The sequence below is a fragment of the Equus caballus genome, chromosome 25 (assembly GCF_041296265.1).
Source record: "Equus caballus isolate H_3958 breed thoroughbred chromosome 25, TB-T2T, whole genome shotgun sequence".
Classification (NCBI taxonomy): Eukaryota; Metazoa; Chordata; class Mammalia; order Perissodactyla; family Equidae; genus Equus; species Equus caballus.
In genome coordinates, this window is record NC_091708.1 from 33,885,663 (window position 1) to 33,906,555 (window position 20,893).

The 20,893-nt window shown below is 47.5% G+C and overlaps 1 protein-coding gene across 8 annotated transcripts in view; it reads right to left on the reverse strand.

The window, feature by feature from the left end:
• TTLL11 (tubulin tyrosine ligase like 11) overlaps nucleotides 1-20,893 on the reverse strand; it is a 227,450-nt gene that overhangs the window by 136,349 nt on the left and 70,208 nt on the right. For 7 of the 8 annotated variants that reach the window (XM_023628807.2, XM_070251062.1, XM_070251060.1 and 4 more), the window contains one exon: nucleotides 3,557-4,132. The exons of the other annotated variant lie outside the window; for it this stretch is intronic. In XM_023628807.2, coding sequence (XP_023484575.2) covers nucleotides 3,557-4,132 — 576 coding nt within the window. The remainder of the gene's footprint in view (nucleotides 1-3,556; nucleotides 4,133-20,893) is intronic. 8 annotated transcript variants of the gene reach the window in all.

The following is a 20,893-nucleotide window of genomic DNA, read 5'->3' on the forward strand; positions in this document are numbered from 1 at the left end:
GCAGAATATTATAATTTGCAATGCCCTTCATAATCTTTGTCTCCGGTGAGGTGGACAACAACCTTGTGAGGTGGGTGATCAAATGGAGGCACAGGGAAGTTAAGTCACTTATGCAAGATCATACTCCAAATTAGTTCCAGTGTTTGAGATGCAAACTAACAAGTGTTTTAACAAGTGATAAGAATAAAGCAAGCAAGAGAGGACTCCAAGGAGAAAAGGACAATCTTTCCTCAATCACTGTGAATCTGAAATGTATGGTGAAACAAATTTCACACTTCTAACACCTGATACCTTGTCAAAGCGTTTTCACCTGCATCAGTTCACAATACTCAGAAGGCAGGAAGGGAAGTGAGCGTAGGTGATTCACAGAGAAAGAAACAGAGGCTCAGGGTGGTGAAGAAACTTGCCCAGGTCACACAGCTGGAAGGAGAAAATCCCCCTGAGGCTTTGCTCCCAGTGCTGGGCTCCTCCCGACCCCAGGCCTGGAAGCATTTAGTGTGGTCAGGCAATGGAAGACGGCCCAGCGCTGTGGTTCCACTGGGTGGGCGTGATCTGTCCAAACCAGCGGCTCCCTCCCTGTCTGCCGTCCAGTTCCCCACGGCTGGGGCCCCTGGTTCCGCCCCGATGGCTGTCCCATGCAGCCTGTCCACAGCCAAACGACCGCCCTGGCCCTCCACCCTGCACTCGCACTGTGCCAGGGCTCTGCGGCTTGGCCACGCATGCCGGCCCACATGATACTCCTGGAATAGCTGTCACTGTCAAACAGATGTGACCACCAGTCCCCCGGGATGACCCTGGGTACCTCCACGTTGCAACTGTTCCCTTTGCCCTGACCTTTGGATGGCTCGGGCCAGGATTTGTTTTCTCTGGTCCGACCTCTAAGTTCTACCCCCTTACTCTTCCTAATGCCTTAAGCCACCTGCCTGATGGCTGAGCTGGACATTCTGCCTGGGGTCCAACTGCCTAAGGATAGATCTCCAGATAGCAACCAGCCTTCCTGGAACTGATCACTGCCTGAACCCCCTCCAAAGGGCTCTGCCAACCGGCCTGGAAATCCTGAAGACGGGTGCCCAGCCCCCAGGGAAAGCCTCTCTGGATTTGGGGGTGCACCTTGGGACCAGACTCCTCTTCTGCCATTGAATGAGTGCCCCATTCATTAGAGATGCTGCCCCACTGCCTCCCCTCTCCCTTCTTGTTCCATGGTACCTGTTACTCTCCTGCCACAGTCTTAGCTAGAGGACTAGAGACTACCCAATATTCATTGACAGAAGAGCCGACAAGCAAATTGTGCATATTGACCATGAAATATACAGCAGTGCATATGAAACAAACCAAGAACCCACATCAGGAGGTTGTGGGAAAGAATGTGGCAGAAGACTACATACTTTATAACAGCGTTTTTATAAAGCTCAAAAACAAGCAAAACAAAACAATATATTGTTTAGGGATACATTCATGTGTAATAAAAGTACTTTTAAAGCAAGAAAGTGATAAAGATAAAATTCAGGATAACGGCTACCTCGGGGGTGCGTGGAGACGTGGGACGGGGGAGAAGCACAGTCATTGGAGATCTTGGGTTGGGAGATGGGTTTGGGCTGATCACTTTGTTGTTCTGCTTCATAGCTTACATACATGTTCCATATGTTCTTTTTTACATATCAACTGCTACAAAATAATTTGAAAGATTAGATGGAGAGGGTCCCAGTGGCACTCTGTCTTATCGTCTGCTCCCCATTCTGATTTGTCTGGTGGCAGGAAGCTGTGTGCCTACTAGGTGCCCGGCTTCATGTCCCCCACCACCCTCACAGCCAGATGACCTGAAGGAATGCTCTACCCTCGTTCCCATTTCCTTCTGTCTCTTGTTCTGGCTCAGCCCACTACACTCTGGCCGCTGGCCCCTCACTCCACTGAAGATGACTCTCATTGAAGTAGTAAGGACGATGGACAGTTTCAGTTCTGGTCTTGCGTGACATCTCAGCAACACTTGCCGACGCTGACCCCCACCTGCTTCTTCTCCACCTGCTTCTTCTCCAAGCACGTCTTCCTTGGCATTTATGGTCTTCCTCTCCTGAAATCCCTTCTATATCTGAAGCCACTTCTTCTTGGTTTCTTTTGATGGGTCCCCTTCCTCTGTCTGTCCCTTACTTAAATAGTGGTGCCCACAGGGCTCTTCTCACCCTGTGACCTCTCCTGGCTTCGGTCACCATCTGACCACTGATGAGGTCCCAATCTTCTCCTACAGCTCAGATCTCTCTCCTGAACTCCAGGCCCAAATGTCCAACTGTCCACTCAACCCCTTCACTTGGATGCCCCACAGGCACTTCAAAGGCATGTCCAAGCCCAAGTTCCTGACCTTCCCCCTACAAGCCTGGTCCCCTTCCAATGGCTTCTATCCATCCATCCAAGTGCCTAAGCCACCTGTGAGTCAGCCTTGGTCCCCTCCCTCGCTGCCTCCATCTCTCCACCCTTCCCTAGCCCCAACCAATCACCAAGTCCAGCGATTCTACCTTCCAATGGCTCTCAAATCTACTCTCTCCATCTCCACCAACACCTTCCTAATCCAAGTCGTTATCATCTCTTGCTAGAGATGTCATTCATTTCTTGTATGACAGCAATCAACTCACTAGTCCCCTCCGTGCTCCCAGAGTTGCCTCAATCCATTCTCCACCTTGCAGCTGGTTTGTTTTTCTGTTCTTTGTAAATGCAATTCTGAGTGCCTCAGTCCCCTGCTAACATCCTCCAGTGGCCCCCACTGCCCTCAGCTCTCCATGACTTCACCCCTACCTACCTCTCCCAACCTATCTTCCCTCACCTTCCTCAAACCCCACCCTCCAACCATACGGAACCTCTTTCCGTTCCTTGAACACTTCCTTCTTCACTCTTGCCCCTAGGGCTGCAAACGTGTCTCTGCCTAGAACACTTTGTCTCCCCCAGCCCTATCCAGTCCCACCTGCTTCATCTAATTCTTAACTCATGTTCCAGTTTAACTGCCACTTCTTCTGGGAAGCCTTCCCAGACCACTGTCACTCCCACTCAGAAGATGCTAGATGATCCCACAATCTCACAGAGCCCAGTACATTTCCTGCTCCAGTCTAGTGCTTATGGTACTGTATACAAACTGCTTGTTAAAACTATTTGTCTCCCACAATAGTAGACTCTATGCATGAGCCAGTGGGGACCTGACTTACTGTCTCACTAGGACCTCGGACAGTGCCTGGCCCCTACTAAGCAGGTGGTAAAAATTACTGGAAGAAAGAATGAATAAATGAATGGCAGGCACTGGGCTTTACATATGTCATCTCATTTAATTCTTACAAGAATCCTTTAAGAAAGGTACTATTAGTCTCATTTTACAGGTGAGAAAAGGGAAGTAACTTGCCCCAAACCACACAGCTAGTAAATGAAAAAACTGGAAGTTGGACCCTGGTTTAACCCCAACAAGCAGCCCTCCCCGTTCTGGCCATCCCACCCCATCCCTCATCCCACACGAGGCCAGGGAGCCCTCTGTAGGCCCCGTCAAGGTTGAGAACTCAGGCTGGGAACTGGCAGTGGTTACCTGGAAGCACGTGGGCCCCGGCCTCCCTGCGGGGATGTCCGACTGGTAGAAAACTTTGAGCTCTGGAGTCAGGGCAATGACAGTCTTAATCACCAAGGAGATGATATCAGACCAGACCTTCTTGATGTCAACACCTTTGGAAGACAACCTACAAAGAATGCTCGAGAAAGTCCTTTTGCTGCCTGTGCTAGTACTGTCCGAATGGACAAAGTTACCACTATGGATGTTCAGTGAGTAGTTGGTTAAGTGCATAAAGATGTGGTGTAGATTTTTGGGGCTGGGCTCCTGATATGGCTCAGTACAAAATCTAGAGAGTCCATCTTTGGCTATATAAATCTCTAAGGGGTCTAAGGACTTTAGTAAGACATACAGACGAATATCGAACTTGAGCTTGTCGATAAGAAGAGGTTTGCAGATGTATTCCTGGACCACCGCCGGCCTGCTCTGGAGGGTTCCTGCCAGGCGGATGTCGTTGGGGTCTTTAATGAGGTAGATTCCGTCACCCTGACAACCACCATCAGGTTTCACAATGAAAGTGGGCTTCCAGGAGGGGTCACCGTCTTTCACCATTTGAACCTGGGGGGGAAAAAGAATGGTTAGCACTATGATTTTTTTCCTCTCTGGACCCTCAAGACAGAGCAGGATCTTGGTAAACATTTGGTGAATGAGTGACAAAATGAGCCCTGCCTCTAGGAGCAAGTCATTTGATGATGATGATGATGATGATGATGACGACGATGATGATGATGATGATCTAGTAGTAGTGCTCAGTGCCTACTATGCCCCAGGGACTAGCCTGGGCACTTTACAAGTTACCTCTTCTATGAGGTGGTTCTCTTTTTATAATCTAGGAATCAGAGAGGGTGCAGCTGTTGATAAGTGTGTGGGTATTGGAGTCAGACTGCCTCGGCTCAAATCCTGGCCCTGCTACTTACTGTGTGACCTTGGGCAAGTTACTTAGGTTATCTGTGCCTTCCTTATCTGTAAAATAGGAGTGAGATGGTTCTGAGGGCCAAATGAGATAACAAATGCACAGGGCTAAGCACACAGAAGCTGTCTCATAAAAGGCAGCCATCAAGCCTGGCTTAGTGCTATTTTTTACGTGAAGTAACCTGTTGGCTCACTGAGGCCAGAATTTGGATTAGAATCTAGATAAGGGCTCTATAGGGCCTGTGTCTTCCTCTGGACTAGCACGTGGCAGTTTCCTCATCTTAAAAGTGGAGATATAAAAACCCACCCTCACTGAGTCATCGTAAAGAAGAAATAAACCGAAATGTGCAGAAAGCCAAGCACGGTACCTAACACAGAGCTAGGACACAGGAAATGTTGGTTTTATCTTAATATCTCTCATGAGATTCATCTAGCAGACTTGGCCAGTCCTTCTGTCTGTTGAGACTTTTTTGAGACTAGATTCTGTCATCCATAATATTTGCTCTCCTCCCAGCTCCAGGTCAGCAGGACACTCACACAATTATCCGGGGCACTTGCCCAGTCCAGACAGTCAGTCTGGGTCTCTGGGTCTGCATAATTCATACGTGCCCAATCCCCCCAGACACTTGTCAGATCCTTCATGCAGCTATGGAGAACAGATGGATTGAATGGCAGGAGAGGAGGTTTCCACAGGGGGAGGGGAGCTCGAGGAAATTTAAAGGTGGATTTGAAAGAGGCAACCACTCTCTCTGCAGCTTCTGGTGTGAAAGAGCAGGAGGACAGGCCTTCCTTCCTTCCATTCTGAACTCTGTAACTCAGAGCAGTGCCCAACCCAGAACATCCACACTCTGGGTTTTACTGATCTCTCTGACCAGCCTATATTTCTAAGTGAAGCTTTTGCCAATTCCCTGGGCACTATCAGTTACTCCGGGCTTGTAAAAGATCTTTAACGATGGAGAAACACTTAAAGCCTTAATAATGGTCCACATCAATTGTTTCCCCTTGTCAGCAGGATTCGAGAATGGAACTTCACAAGAGATCAATGCAAGCCTCCCAGGGACCTCCACAGAGCCTTGCTTGCAACTGTGACCTTGATGTTTATGTAGCTATTTAATATTCACCCACGGCATTCATACATTTGGCCCTTTACAGTAAATAGAAGCGAGCTGGAGAAATGGCAGTTACGGATCAGGAAGTGAAAAATGTCAGGTTTGCACTGATAGGTAATTTTTCCCTCTGGAAAGCTTTTGCTATGCTAAAGATACTAACAGTCCAATACATTATCTGGAGCAATATTTTCTCCTTTGAATTCAGTGTATATGTCTTAAATAAATTAAACTACATGGTCAATAGTCTCTGTCATTCATTGCATTACTGAATATTTCTTCTGCTCTTTGCCAGAGTAGTACCATACAAATCAAGATTATTAATACCAATAGAATCATTGCGTTTTTACAACGGGAAGGATTTTTGGAGATCAACGTCATCCAATCCTCTCGTAAGTCAAAGGGGGAAGCTGAGACTCAGAAAGGTGACATTACTTGCCTCGCGTCTCATAACTGGCTAGAGGTATGGTTAGGATGAGAACAGAGGTCTTTTGATCTCAGGTTCTCTGTGTCATTTTTACCTCTGATAAGATAAAATGAAAGGTCTCTTTTCCCTGAATACTGCAGGAAAGATTCTCTCAATATAGCAGACAGTATTGGTATCTGAGCTCTGGCCTCACCCTGAAGAGCCTGGCCCCTGAGCATGGCCTTCGTGGATCCCTAACTGCGGGTCCGGAGTTTGCCAGGATGGCCCCCAGGTCTAGATTTCCTGTCCGGGTTCCTGGCTTGTTACGATACAGGCACAATCTGCGGGAAAGCCTCATGGCTGTGCCGAATGTGCTTCCCAAAGCCGGCAGACTCAGCAGCGACTTTCATTTCTCAAACAGAAAAAGATTTCCTGGAATTCATATTCTCTCTCCTCTGAGGTTTTACTCGAGGGTGACCCTTTCCCCCGAGTTGTTAAAGTTATTAAAGTTAAGAACCAATGCATTGATTCTCAGCAAGAAGTCACGGACCAGAATCTAAATAGAGTCTATATATCTAGGCCCCAGCCCCAGAAATTCTGACTTAATAGATCTGGGACGAGACCTGGGCCTGTGCATTTTGGAAAAGGCACCATGGGTGATTCTGATGTTCACTCTTCGAGAATCACTGAACTAGTGAGAATTAAATAAAAACACAATCTGGGACCAACATGTTGAATGACGTTTCATGCGTTGATGTTAACGTGAACATGAGGAAGACCAGCACTTAGGCTACAGAGGACGGTAGCTCCAGTCTTCCCCAAACCCGCTGTTGGCCGTGAAATCCATTATTGTGTGACGGTAAGCACGGATGGCTGAAGACAGACAGCGAGGATATGCTGGCCTGATTGCTCAGCACTCAGAGCCCCATTGAAAAATTTATGTGTCTTTTACTGCCCCCTAGTGGATATTTGAGAAGTGTGACTGGAAAAGACCCCCGTTCAAAATTCCAACTCTTCTTAGCAGTTAGACACTCTATTAAGATGTTACCACGGTCTTAGAGAGGCACCAGTACAAAGAGTTCCCTTGGTAGCACTGTTAAGGTAAGCTCATACTTCGAACGAACTCATCTCTAAAATGCCAGGGTTGGCCAAGCTCACACTCAGTTTTCACACTCTCTGTCTTAAATTTTTTTTTTTTTGAGGAAGATTAGCCCTGAGCTAACTGCTGCCAATCCTCCTCTTTTTGCTGAGGAAGACTGGCCCTGAGCTAACATCCGTGCCCATCTTCCTCTACTTTCTATGTGGGACACCTACCACAGCATGGTGTGCCAAGCAGTGCCATGTCCGCACCCAGGATCCAATCCGGCAAACCCCAGGCCACCGAAGCGGAACGTGTACACTTAACTGCTGTGCCACCAGGCCGACCCTTGTCTTAAATATTTTTTAACTTAAGTATATTTCAAGTGTCCTCCCTATTACACAGATTGGCCTACCTGTCAAAATTCTCAGTCTGTAAAAAACTTTTAAAATTATGGGCAACATGAATATGAAATCCTGGAAATATATACCACAAAAAAGTCAGCGACTTTATATATTCTCCATTGTATTTTTTGTATTTTCCAAACTTTACAATAGAAAAAAATATATAAGTAGTAACAGTAGGCAGCAGCAAGTGCCTCTAAATATAAAGATTTTCATAAGGCACAGCTTTTGGTGAACAGACAGTTGTACACACATGTTCACAGCAGCATTGCACACAATAGCAAAAAGATGGGAGCGGCCAAGTGTCCACTGATAGATGAGTGGATAAACTAAATGTGGTATAGCCACACAATGGAATATTATTCAGCCGTAAAAAGGAAGGAGATTCTACTCATGCTACAACATGGATGAACCTTGAGGACCTTATGCTAAGTGAAATAAGCCATCACAGAAAAGGACAAATACTGTATGGTTCCACTTATACGAGGTACCTGGAGTAGTCAAATTCCCAAAGACAGAAAATAGAATGGTGGTTACCAGAGTCTGGGGGAGGGAGAAACGGGGAGTCAGTGTCTGATGGGGACAGTTGGAGTTGGGGAAGGTGAAAAGGTTCTAGAGATGGATGGTGGTGGCGGTTGCACAACAGCGTGAAGGCACTTAACGCTACTGAATTGGACACAAAAATGGTTAAGATGGTAAATTTTGTTATGCGTATTTTACCACAATTATTTTTAAGCTAAAAAAAATATTTTTAATTAAAAAAAAAAAGAAATAGCTTTTGGTGAGTTAGAAAGAGGAGTGAAGTGGAAAACAAAAAATCTGGATTCTAGAACCAATTGAGTCAGGTAATTTCCGACCGCGTGGCCTGGAGAAAGTCACCTAACCCCCGGACCTGGTTGTACTCACCCATAAAATAAAAGGGTCACACTCAGGGCCGTGGCTCTTGCCAGCTCACGGGTTCTAAACCGTGATTTATGTGGACATCACCACAGGTGAAGGCTGTGTCACAGACACGCGAGCGGCATTAATCAGCGGGGAGTTCACGCCGCCTGCTGCGCTCAGCGCACCGGGACGATCCACAAGAGCGGGAGACCCGGACTGGAGATTTATGATGCCCCTGGGGACGTCGGCTGGGCATCGGGGGAAGCAAGCTAAAGTATTTTGAGAGGGAAATTCAGCACCTGGAATACCAAGCCATGAAACATTATTAGCAGCGAGGGGCAGGGAAGAGGACAATATCTGAAGAAATACTGTGTCTGCAATACCAGGGAAGTCAAAGCCAGTCAGAGCAGTCCTCTGTCACTCGGGCGGCTTTGCGTCCAGTCTTAGCAACCCAGACCCTTGGTGTCACAGGCAGCAGACCTTCAGCAGAAACAAGTCTCTGCGTAGACAGACAGATGTCACAAAGCGCAGGCTGGACAGGGTGCAGGGACCAGCCCCTCCCAGCCTCGGCGACCGAGCCTCGTACCCAGGGCAAATGCCTGCTCCCAATGGTCAGGCCGGTCTCTGAGCCAGTGCAGAAGGAGGCAGTTAGGTTACCGAGGGCCAGACCGGAAGGGCTTGAAGGACCCATCAAGAGGCAGAGTGGGAGGTAAGCAGGCGAGGCCGAGAGGAGGGACCCAGCAGGTAACGCGCTGCTGCGGAGGGGTCCTATGAAGGCGGGGGAGAGCAGGACATGTCTGGGAAGCGCAAGTAGTTCAGATGGCTGGAGCACAGAGAGCGGGTGGCATGGGGAGTGCACTGGAAATCTCACCAGTGATGTCCGCAGGGGCCACGTTACGACAGTAACAGCATCAGCACTCACCTCCTGGGCGCTGTTCTAAACACTTTAGTCTTACCACACTTAATCCTCAACAATACTATTTTACAGACAAGGAAATAGGGGCCCAGAGATGTTAAGTGACTTGCCAAAGGTTACGCAGCCGGGATTTGAATGCAGGCAGCGAGGTTCCAGAGCCCAGGTCCACCGTGAATGAGGGACGTATGTGAGGAAGCAGAAAGGAAGACCAAGCTTGTGTATGAGATAAGGCCTAATGGGGAAAGGCCTTGAATATCATTTTAGGGAATTTGGACAATGCCCTGAAGAGATAGGGAGTCACTGAAGGGTTTTGAGAAGGAAACAACTTAATTAATTAATTAATTAATATCGCTGGGTCTGCTGCTGGAAGATGAACCTGAGAAGGTAGACGGTCGGGAGCAGAGAGGAAGAGGCGGAACTGAGGCTGGCAGGAGGGCTCGGGGGTGACGGGCAAGGAGGCAGGTTTGAGAAATATTTCAGAGGCAAAATCGACAGAACTGGGTGACTAGGTGAGGGGGACAGGAGCATATAGGACAACTTCCAAATGTCTAGGTGGATGGCGGTTATATTCACAGGGAATAAGGAAGAGGAAGAAAGGGTTAGGGGAGGCTGGGGGAGGATGACCAGCCAGCCTGAGGAACCTAGAGGCACACAGCTGGAGAGGCTCTACAGTCATCTGGAAATGGTGGGGGCGGGGTTGGGAGAGAGGTCTGGGGTCATCTGGCCCCCAGTGATGGCTGCAGCTGCCGCAGAGGGGCAGCTTACCCAGGGAAAGTACGCAGAGGGAGACGAGCCCACCTGGGAATGAGAGGCTGGGGCAGCAAAAAGACCACAATACGCCAGGTTTTGTACTTGATCTGTAAGCAGCTGGGGGATTTTCAACTCACGGATGACACGGCGCCCACATCACTCTGGCACCCGCGAGGAGGGTGGTTGGAAAGGAACGAGGCTAGATGAAGAAGATATGGGGCTCCAACATCCTGAAACCCCAAACTGGGGCAGTGGCAATGGGGTTGAAATGGGGAAAGGAGACAGGGAGATTCAGGCGCATCTGGTGACCAGGCAGACGAGAAGGGTGAGGGGGCTTTGGCAAAGTGAGGGGATGGTGCTATTTACAGACTTAGGGAATACAGGAGGAGCAGCAGGTCCGGGATGGGGGCCAGGAGATGAGGAGCTCACTCTATTGAATGAACATTAATTGAGCACCTGTAGCCACAGACCCCATTCGGGACCTCACCTCCTCATTCCTCAAGGCCCCTACTGTCCATCGGAACAGGCCGTGTTGTCCAGCATCTCGCACAGATGATTAATTTTGATACAGTCACTCTGCCAGGATTAGCAGAAACAAGAGCTGCTGTCTGGTAGGGGTGAGACTCAGATTTGAACCGCAGATGTGAGTATCCTGGAGGAAGGGCAGGCAAGCAAACCTCTCAGCCCGAGGGTTAGTGGGGGAGCTGCGGGCTCGTGGAAAGATGCACCTGACGCTGTGTGGTCAAACCTTCTCACCACTTCCTGGCTTTTAAGAAAAGCTTAGTGGCAAAACACACACACACAAACCTCTTGTTTGTTTCATCACTGATGAGGATCCTAGATTTCCTTGAACAATTTTTTAAAAATAACATCAATTGCTCTCAAAGAGTTGCAGCTGACCACTGCTGTGCAGCTCCTTGGCATGGCTTAAAAGGCCCTCCTTGCCGGCAGCTCCTCAGCCTCCTCAACAGCCTCATTTCCTGCCCCTTCCCTCCGTCCCCTCCCTCCCCCGTCCCTCTTTCATGCCGCTAGCCTTCACACAAGCTTCCCCTTGCCTCCATCGGCCTCGTTCCCACTTCTTTGCCTGCAGAATTCCTCCTCATCATCTAAGGCCCAGCTCAAAGGTTCCCTCTGAGAATCCTTTCTGGGCCTACAACCCTCCAAGCAGCGCTGCCACTCTGGTCCCCGGCGCTCCTGTGGCTGCAGCATCTAACCTTTCTACAACTGGACTCCATCACACTGGAATGTAGCTACATATGTATCTGAGTTTAGAGCTACATTGTATTAGCACTATGTATTTAAGTATATTATGAGAGCTGAGAACAGGGACGCTGAAGCTAGACTGCCTCCAGGGCTAGCAAGCCCACCGCAGCTGCCACTCACTTGCTGTGTGACCCTCCACAATTCTCTTACCTCTCTGTGTCTCAGCTTGCTCATCTGGAAAATGGGAGTACTAATAAAGCTTCTGCTGTGAGATTGTTGTGAGGATTACAAAAGTTAAGAATGTGAAGTGCTGGGGCTAACATATGGCGGGCTATTATTATCATCTATTGTTGTAACGTCTCTCCTATTTGACCGTGTGCTCATTGAGAATGAAGACCACGCCTTTTTTTGCTCACTATTCCCAGTACCTAGCAGAGCGGATGCTCAATAAATATTTTCAGACATGAAATTATGAGGAAGATTGATTACTATGGCATTTATGAGCCCCAGAAACATGAGTTAATAGATATCCACTTGACAGATTGCCAGATAAACCAACTTCTCCTATGGAAACAAAATTATTTTAAGGAGTAAAAAAGAGGAAAGGGAAAACTGCCATTCGTGGAACACATATTGTATGCTCTGTGCTTTGCAGCCACGACCTAGTGAATCTTCACAACCACCCTGCAAGGAAGTAGAGGCTCAGAGAGGTGGAGTCCCAGAGCCAAGGTCACACAGCTAAAGAGCAGTGAAATTATAATTTGAAACCAAGTTGATCAGATTCAAAAATCTGTGATCTTTCCATAACAACTAGCTTCTTTGGGAAAACTCGAAGCAGTTGACATATAAGAACTTAAGAAAAAATCATTTTATTGGCTTATAGCATTGTATAAATTTCAGGCGTATACTATTACATTTTGGTTTCTGTATAGACAGCATCGTGTTCACCACCAATAGTCTAGTTTTTATCCGTCATCGTACGTATGTGCCCCTTTACCCCTTTCGCCCACTCCGCACGCCCTTCCCCTCTAGCAACCACTAACACGTAGATAAGGAGAACAGGAACTTTTGTCTAACAAGCAAACTAAGGAAGGAGATGGTTGTGGGAATGCACAGTCGTAACCAAGCTGACAGGACTCACCTGGCCTTATCCGGGGCCAGCAGTGTAGGAAGAGGGAATCTCTACAGCCTTGCATCTTCACACCCAGCCCCACCAGGCCCAGGAAGGAATTATCTCACACACACACACACACACACACTCACACACATTTTATAAACAAAGAAACTGGAGACTTGCCCAAGGCCACAGAGCTAGTGGCAGAGCCAGAACTAAAACATAAAATCTCCAGATTTCCGACCCGAAGTTCCTTCTGCCATAATTGATTCGGGCATCTGCAGAGGTCTTTCAGAAGAGACCTTGGAAATAAGTACTCCCTTCTCGTTCTGAGTAGTAACAACACATTTGTTATAATAAATGTTAATGCTTTTCAGAGCTACCACCTTATTTAATCTTCAAGTCTCCGTTCCAGGGAGAATGGGGAAATTGAGGCCCAGAGAGTCAAGCAAGAAGCCTGCAGTCACCCAGCTCGGAGGTGGAACGGCAGCAGCAGCCCTGGACCCCAGGGGCCATGCCTTTTGAAGATGTTCTCATGTTGACCCAGGAGGCAGACACAGCTTCACACAGGCTGCTCAGGGAAGCTGGCGCTTCTGATCAGGAAGACCGAGAAGCAAGAGGAGCCTCTCTGCCTGCTTTACCCCCAAGCCAGCCTGTTGTTAATGCAATTTAATGGATCCCACTTTCAGTGGAGTGCAACCTTCTGTGGGCCATAATCTATCCATCATTAGTGAGCAATCAGAAAAGCTGCCCTAGAAGACGCCTGGGACTATAAAACCTGCTCAATAGGAAGGAGCCAGTCATTTCGTGAGACTGTCCATTTTCCTCTCGGGTCTTCTCGCAACACCATGCCCTTATTGCTGGAGCCAAGTGAGGGGAGAGAGGGCACGAGGACGGCGGGCTCACCAGCCAGGCCAGTCAGCCCTGCCTCCTCGCCCTCTCCCCAGCTCTCCCTAGTTCCTCTGGTAGAGTCGGCTCTACCAGGCTTGCTAGGGCTGAAGCTACATCCCAAGGGCCTTGGGGATCCCTGAGCGCAGGGGGGCCCCCAGGCAGTGGCTCCCCTTTACCACCACCCAGTCCGTGGATCCCAGCGTCCATGGGGAGCAGCAGAGCACAGGCATGGGCTTCGGAGTCAGACAGACCCAGGTTCAAATCTCAGCTTGGATGCTTCCTAGCTGTATGACCTTGGCCAAGCTACTTTACCTGCCTGCATTCAGTGTCCTCACGTGTAAAACAGGAAGAATAGTGTCTAGTTCCTATGCTGCTGTGAGGATTAAATATCTTGCCTTTCTACTTAACGTGGTACTGGTTTTTATTATTTCATTTTACTTTATGTTTTATTATTCTGCTTTGGTTTCTTGATCCTCCTCCAGATTTCCCTACTGAGGCTCATCTCGACCTACTTGGCTGGGGTCCAAACGTCAGCCCACGCTGTCCTGCAGTGCTCCCCTCAGTGAGGCGGCCTGTCTCTGGACCCTCTGCTGTCTCCTGGTCCCTTGGAGGGCAGCCTCACTTTCCTGTCCTCCTCTGGGCCACCAGCAGAGTCCATCCCACAGCCTGGTTTGTCTCCCTGGCCTCCCAGGTCTCACTCCTCCCTCCTTCCCCACAGTCTGCTACTGAGATCCCAGCAGGCATCGCAGCCACCCGGGCCAGAACGCCCACGCGATTGCTGACGAAGCTCCCCTTCCAGCGAAAATCGTTTTTCTCAATCCTGAGGGTTTCCTGCTAACAAACTGGCTAAATGATCTTTGGCTCACCTCATGTCTCTTACGTTCTTGCCAAACTTTACCACTGAACTTTAAAAAAATGCAAGAACATCAATGTCATAGTTTGCAACACTCAGACCAAGAGTCCTTCCTCCCAGTGCTCTCTTGGCTAAAACAGCATTGCCATTTGCAGTATTGATCAGGGCCAGGCACTGGGCTGGGCACATCAATGTGGATACATGTGATCTAATCCTCCAAGATGAGTAAGAGCGTTTTCATTTTTATACTTTGTAACTAGAGGTTCTTCCCCATACTCCAAGACCCCACGGAAACGAGGCTGAGTTAACTCAACTGCTAACTCCTTGAAAGCAGGGAAAATAATTCCTGCACCTCTGGATTCCTCTGCCCCTCTGTCCCCACTAGCACAGAGCCACGTGGAGTAGGACTCAGCAAATGCTAGATGGAACCCAACCTGCTGTCTCACTTTGTTCAGTGACGTTCCGTCTTATCCGAGATCACAGGTAACATTGCTTCCAAGGCTAATCCTGGGTGATTTCAACCACTCCCAGGACTTAGGTTGAAGTCAGCCCAGAATGCGCCGACTCCCCATTCTCGTCTCTGGCACACACTTTTCTCTTGGGCTCCGGACTCTCATAATTAGACATCTCCAGAGGCATCATAAATTCGACTTGGCCGAAACTAAATCCAGTGTCTCTTTCCTCAAGTCCGCTCCTCCTGTGTTCCCTAGTCAGTAAATACGACTACCACCTGCCCACGTCCCCAACCCCAAATCTGCGAGTCCCCCCGGCTTCTACCTTCTCTCGCATCACCCACCGCATCCAGTCACAAATTCTGACCCTTCTCCTTCTCAGCACATCTTCCTGCCCTCTTCTCTCAGCGTCTCTCACTTCCATTACTGCAATAGCTTCCTGAGTGATCTGAAGGCCTGCAGTACAAGCTCTGAGCTGGTACTTCCCACATAGTATTGTCAATTCTTATAAGCAGTTGTATGAGGTAGGCATTAAAGCGTGAGCCATATGAAATTGCTATTCTTATGGGTCAAAAGCAGCCATACAGATATTGGCAATTTCACACGGTTCAACCTAATACTACTATCACCCCCCATCACAGATGAGGCAGCTGAGACTTAAAGGGTAAGTTCTTTCCCAAAGGTCAGACAGTCTGCACATGAGGGGGCCCGGATCCGAACCCAGGTGTGTGTTCAAATTCCCAAAGGCCATACGTTTTCTGCTAAATCATATCATCTTTCAGCGTTCTCAGCTTTATACTTTAAAATGTAATTAATAATAATACTTAATCATAACCACTATTTATGAGTACATTCTATCTGCCTTACATTGTTATTTTACTTAGTCCTTACAGCTACGCCATGAGAAACCCACTGATGCTGGTTTTTTTTTTTTTTTGGTTTAAAAAGTATTTTTTTGTTTTGTTCTTTAGTATCATTTGTGTATGTGTGTGATATTGTTTTTAATAATGTTACAAATAAGAGATCTGAGGTTCGGAGAAGTCAGGTGACCCGTGAATCACACAGGAAGTGACAAGTCAAAAAGTCAGGAGGGCAGGAAAAGTGAAGAGCGGCTGCGGGGTGAGGCAGGAGAGTCTGAGATGACTCTGGAACCAGAGCCGTGAACCTGGACACTGGCTGCCCTGAGCACCGCGGGCATGGCCTGTGGCCGGGTCTGCCTGGCTGCAGGTGACCGGGTGTGCCTGGACAGCGTGCAGTGCCGGTGGTGCTGGTGGGAGCTCCGATCTCCAACAGAGGAAGCACTGGCTGGAAGCTGACAAACCAAGAAACCAATCCACTCTGAGAACCAGGCTGGGCAGCCAAGTGCCAGCCCGGGACCGAGTCTTAGCCTCCTCATTTACATCGGGAGAGTGAGAACAGGATCTCCCGCAAGGCTGCCTTTCGGCCACTGGTTTAAATTTCAAGGAGAAGCATGAAGGTGTTGACATGTAAGGAATTACTTTTACATGGCTTTGATCACCGTGAAGCTCCGTGGTGTTCTAAATGAGCGTGCTGGTTGGAAGCCAAGCTGGGCTGAGTTTTACAAAGGAACTCCCACTGTGCCGCTGAAGGCTGGCTCCATAAGACACTTTTCCTTAAATAAACACTGTTTCCCTCCCCTCTTTATTTCAGTGGTAGCAGGGGGCCACTGGACAAGACCTTTGGCTAAGCTCTCAGATGGGCTCACAGGAGGTGTTAGCCCAGGGCCCTCTTCTGACCTCTGACCAGTCACTTAACTTCGGTGGTCAGCTGTAGGAAACTCGCCTGCTTCCTTAATAAATCAGAGAGGGGCAGAGGCGGCCATCTGTCTGTGTGGGAACAGGCTTCCCGACTTGTCCCCCACATCTACTTCCCTCTGGGGATATCTCACCAGTCACCGGCCCCACCACAATGGACTGAGGACAGGAGGGATGTTTGATCCCCTTTAATGCTCTGAAGCAAGCATGGGCTCCAACTCTTTCCTTAGTGCTCCATGGCTCAGATGGAACCAACCTTTAGATGTCTTTACTAGTAACTCAGGGAGAGCAGAGGGGGAGTAAACACAGAGACGAGCATGCAACTAGATAATTCTGTTTGCAGATACTCTCATCTCAGCCTGAGGGCTCTGAGTGTGCCCTTGGGTGGCAGAAGACAGTGTTTTCCCATGCCCTAGGAGCACACCCAGATTCCCTGGGGGCTCAGCTAAGAGAGCCCCTGCCTAGCTGTAGGAGATGCCCTGACACTGACATTGGAAAGTCCCCCCTCTCCAGGGGAGACCTCACCTGTGATCCATAAAGACAGGACAGGACAGCTATTCTACAACCTCCACAGGACGGCATTTCAGGATTTCAGGATACAATCCCGTAAAATAAACAGCCAGAGAGAGATATATGCAAGAAATAGTAGGGGGCTGACCCTGTGGCATAGGTTTGGGTCCGGCACACTCCTCTTCAGCATCCTGGGTTCTCAGGTTGGGAACCCTGAGCACGGACCTACACCACTTGTCAGCCATGCTGTGGCAGCAACCCACATACAAAACAGAGGAAGGCTGGCACAGATGTTGGCTCAGGGTGAATCTTCCTCACCAAAAAAAAAAAAAAAAAAGAAAAAGAAAGGAAAAGAAAAGCAAAGGAAAAAGAAATAGTTGGGTATTTGTTACACTATAGCATCAGTATCTTCATCCATCAAATGGGGATTAAAATAAACCTCTCTGGTCCAGCATTTTCCAGACTTGCATGGCCAAGGAACACTTAAAATTATAAAGTATTTGGAGAACACCAACAGGAGCTCACATACATTCAGATTAATAATGTGGACTGATTATAATGTCAATATATAAGACATGGTGATATGGGTCAATGGTGACATTAGTCAATATGTATTATAACATAACATTAAATATACAACAATTAATCTGAGAGACCATTTACCTTTTTGCCTTTAACTTGAATCCAAATAAGCATGGACGCCTTGTTAGTGTTTTGCCAGTTTTTAAAGGACCCCATGGCTGTCTAACAAACAGCAGATCTAAGAGCGGCAGGGATAAATCTGAGTGATTTTACTCTGATAAATCGTTTTATTTTGAGCTCTAAGCCCTTTCTAACTATCTAGAAGTTGCTTCAACACGTCACACTGGAGGAAGGAAAAGAGCAAGAAGAAGAAACGACAACTGACTGAGCGTCACAGCGCTGGGGGCTCACAGCCATCTTATTTAATACGCAATCTCGTGTTCATCTGTCAACAGTCCGGCGCGGCAGACTCCTCATTTGAGTTTTATAGGGGAAACCGGGCCCAGAGAGTGAAGGAAACAGTGCCAGGCACACATGTGGCTGTGGAGAGGGTCAGTGCAGGTGTGGCCAGCTCCAGAACCCAAGCCGTTTCCACTACACCGCGCTGGAACAGGGAGCGGGGAACTGAGCCTCAGCCTGTGTGTCCACGCCTGTGCAGTATTTGCCTTCCGACTACACTAAAGGCTCCATAAGGACAAGAACCACATTGGGCTTGCTCATCACAATAATCTCAGTGTCAAGTACAATGGCAGAGCCTGGAGGTAAGAAAGCTCAGGAGACTTGGATGAAATGTTGAAACTCCTGAAGTGTTGTCAGAGGGTCTACAGAGAACACAGAGCTCCCATGGGACCAAGAGGGCCAACCACATCTGGGGGGGGGGGGTGGGGAGGGAAAGGAGGATGAGATACAGGGATGAGGGCCTCAACCCAAGAATACTGTAAAATTTAGAACAGTCCCACGGTGGAATGAACTGCTTAGAAAAATATTAAATTGCCCCTTTCTGAAGATGATCAAGCACTGGCTGGAGCCTAGTCACCTGTCCAGGTGCGGAGGGGATTCACCCCGAAAGCAGTGGCCTGGATATTCCTTCAGGTCCTTTCCAATCCCCAAGCTTTATCTATTCTTTGGTCCAACTTCTTCAACTCTAAGCCTGATTAGTGTCTCTGACTCGCTGTGTGACTCGGCCAAGTCTCTTTCCCTCTCTGGGTCTCAGTTTCCTCATGTGCACAATGGAGATATTTGTTTGCCTAGGGCTTCCATGATCTTTTCTATGTGTTGTGTGGAGCGTGAGGGTTAGGACAAGACTGCCTGCAGACTAGTGCTGTGTTCTGAGAGGTCACAAACCCTCCTCCCTCACGTGGACACCCTCCCCGTGTGCAAGCTCTGGCCACTCAAGGCAGTGAGCTGAGGCTGCTTCCCCATCCAGGGAGACAGATCAGGGTCATGCTCATTCTGAAAATAAGGTGAGAAGCAGGGAAACCTGTAATGTTAGACATAATTCTGGAAAGTGTTCAAATTAAACACCTTCAAACAATCTAACCGTATTTGTGTTTCTTAAGGATGAGGGATGGAAATGCTTCTGCTCCATACAGATGGATCAGTGGTTCTCCGTGAGGCTGGTACTGCCACCTATGGAGGGTTTGAGAAATTTCTGGGAGTGTTTTTGCTTGTCACAGTGAATGGAGAGCACTAGTGGCATGGGTTGGCGGGGGTCTGAATGCCAGGCCGACTGCAAGGCCCTGGGCGATCCTGCCATGCCTATGTCAAGTGAGGCAGCCTAGAATGCAGCCTCTTGTCACATATACACAAAAAGAACTTTCTACATGATCTAAATGGAGCATCACAATTTTACAAGAATGCAACAATCACGTAAATGGAAGGAAAATTATACTTTGCCCTCTTTTTCCTGGAACTGTATCAAGAGTTGTTCAATATTTCAGAAGCGTCACGTCACTAACGGCATGGTGGCTTATGGTATCTGAGTCACCCATACGGCACGCAATGATTACATATGAAAAATAGCTTGAAGTGTCAAATATAAAGAAACAGTATATGCATGCATATTGTATACATATATATAATAGAGACTATAACGTTAAATCAAATTGTCTTACTTTTCTTAGATTCAAACTTATTCGTTATAGGTAAGTGCAAGCATTTGACCACTTCACTATGTCTCCTACTGTAACACTGCCAGAGCATTTACTGACTGAAATGCACAGCATTTCGTTATAAAGAATTTTTCCTTATTATTTTCCTAAAAGAGAACATTCAGGGTGGGTTTTTGTCTTGTTTTGCTTTTAAACGATGCGTGTAGGTTGACTATATTTCATTTTAGGATAGTAAAGAGAATATCACAGAATATTTTTCCTGAGGGCAACAGCCTCCCAGCTGCCTGCGATTATTGAAATATGGCCCTCAACGAAATCTTTTTTATAAAAGGGGGAGCGCATTGCAATGACACCCGTGGAGGAATGAGCACACTTAGCACCCACCAAAAGAAACTAGGGCTTCCTGGAGACTTGGCTGGCTCCAAGGCGGGGGCAGGGAAAATACAAGAAAAGCCTGGAACACCTTATTGTGACAAAAGAAAAAGAGAGCTCCAAGAGTAACAGGGATTGTTCAAAGAAAACAAGGCTGCACTGGCCAAATCTTGGATAATTTGAGCATCAAAATAAATAATGATAGTGAAGGATTATAATCCATTGAATAAAATAAGAACCCACGAGTCTACATTAATATATATACATACATACATAGAGAAATCAATGAGAAGGCAAAGTTCTTCCTCGCAGGAGAAGCTCACCTAAGACACGTAGAAGGAACGATGGAGTTAGAAAATCACCATTTGGCAACCATCACAATAATAACTGATTCAGGCAAGAATCACTAACAGAGGTTAAAACTAGAGTGAAAGTTTGCAGAGTAACAGGATATTATGCAGTCTTAAACTATCTTCCCACAAAATACTTATTCATTAGAAAGGGGAAAATAGTAACTTTTCAGTGGAAATCTGGCAGACATCACCTTAACCAAATGATTAAAGTTAACATCACCAGTAATAAGACACATTGACATCATTCGCCCCCAGAGATGATACCCCTGAGAAAAATACAACATTGCTTCGGTGCTATTCCTGCCAAAAATGCATATCCTGATCTAATAATGAGGAAACCCCAGACAAACCCAAATTGAGGGGCAGTCTGCTAAATAACTAGCCTGTACTCATCAAAAATACCAAAGTCATGAAACACAAAGAAAGACTAAGACATTCTTCCAGATTAAAGGAGACTAAAGAGACACTTTTGCTATATATTATTGGGACAGTTGTCAAAATCTGAATAAATTCTGAATACGATTAGATTAGATAATAGTATTGGATCAATGCTAATTTTATGATTTTGGTAATTACACTGTGGTTATGAAAGGAAATGCTTTTTTATTTAGGAAATACACACAGATGTGTTTAGGGGTAAAAGGGCATCATTGATGCAACTTACTCTCAAAAACAAGAGAGAGAAAGAGACAGTGAGTGAGTGAGAAAG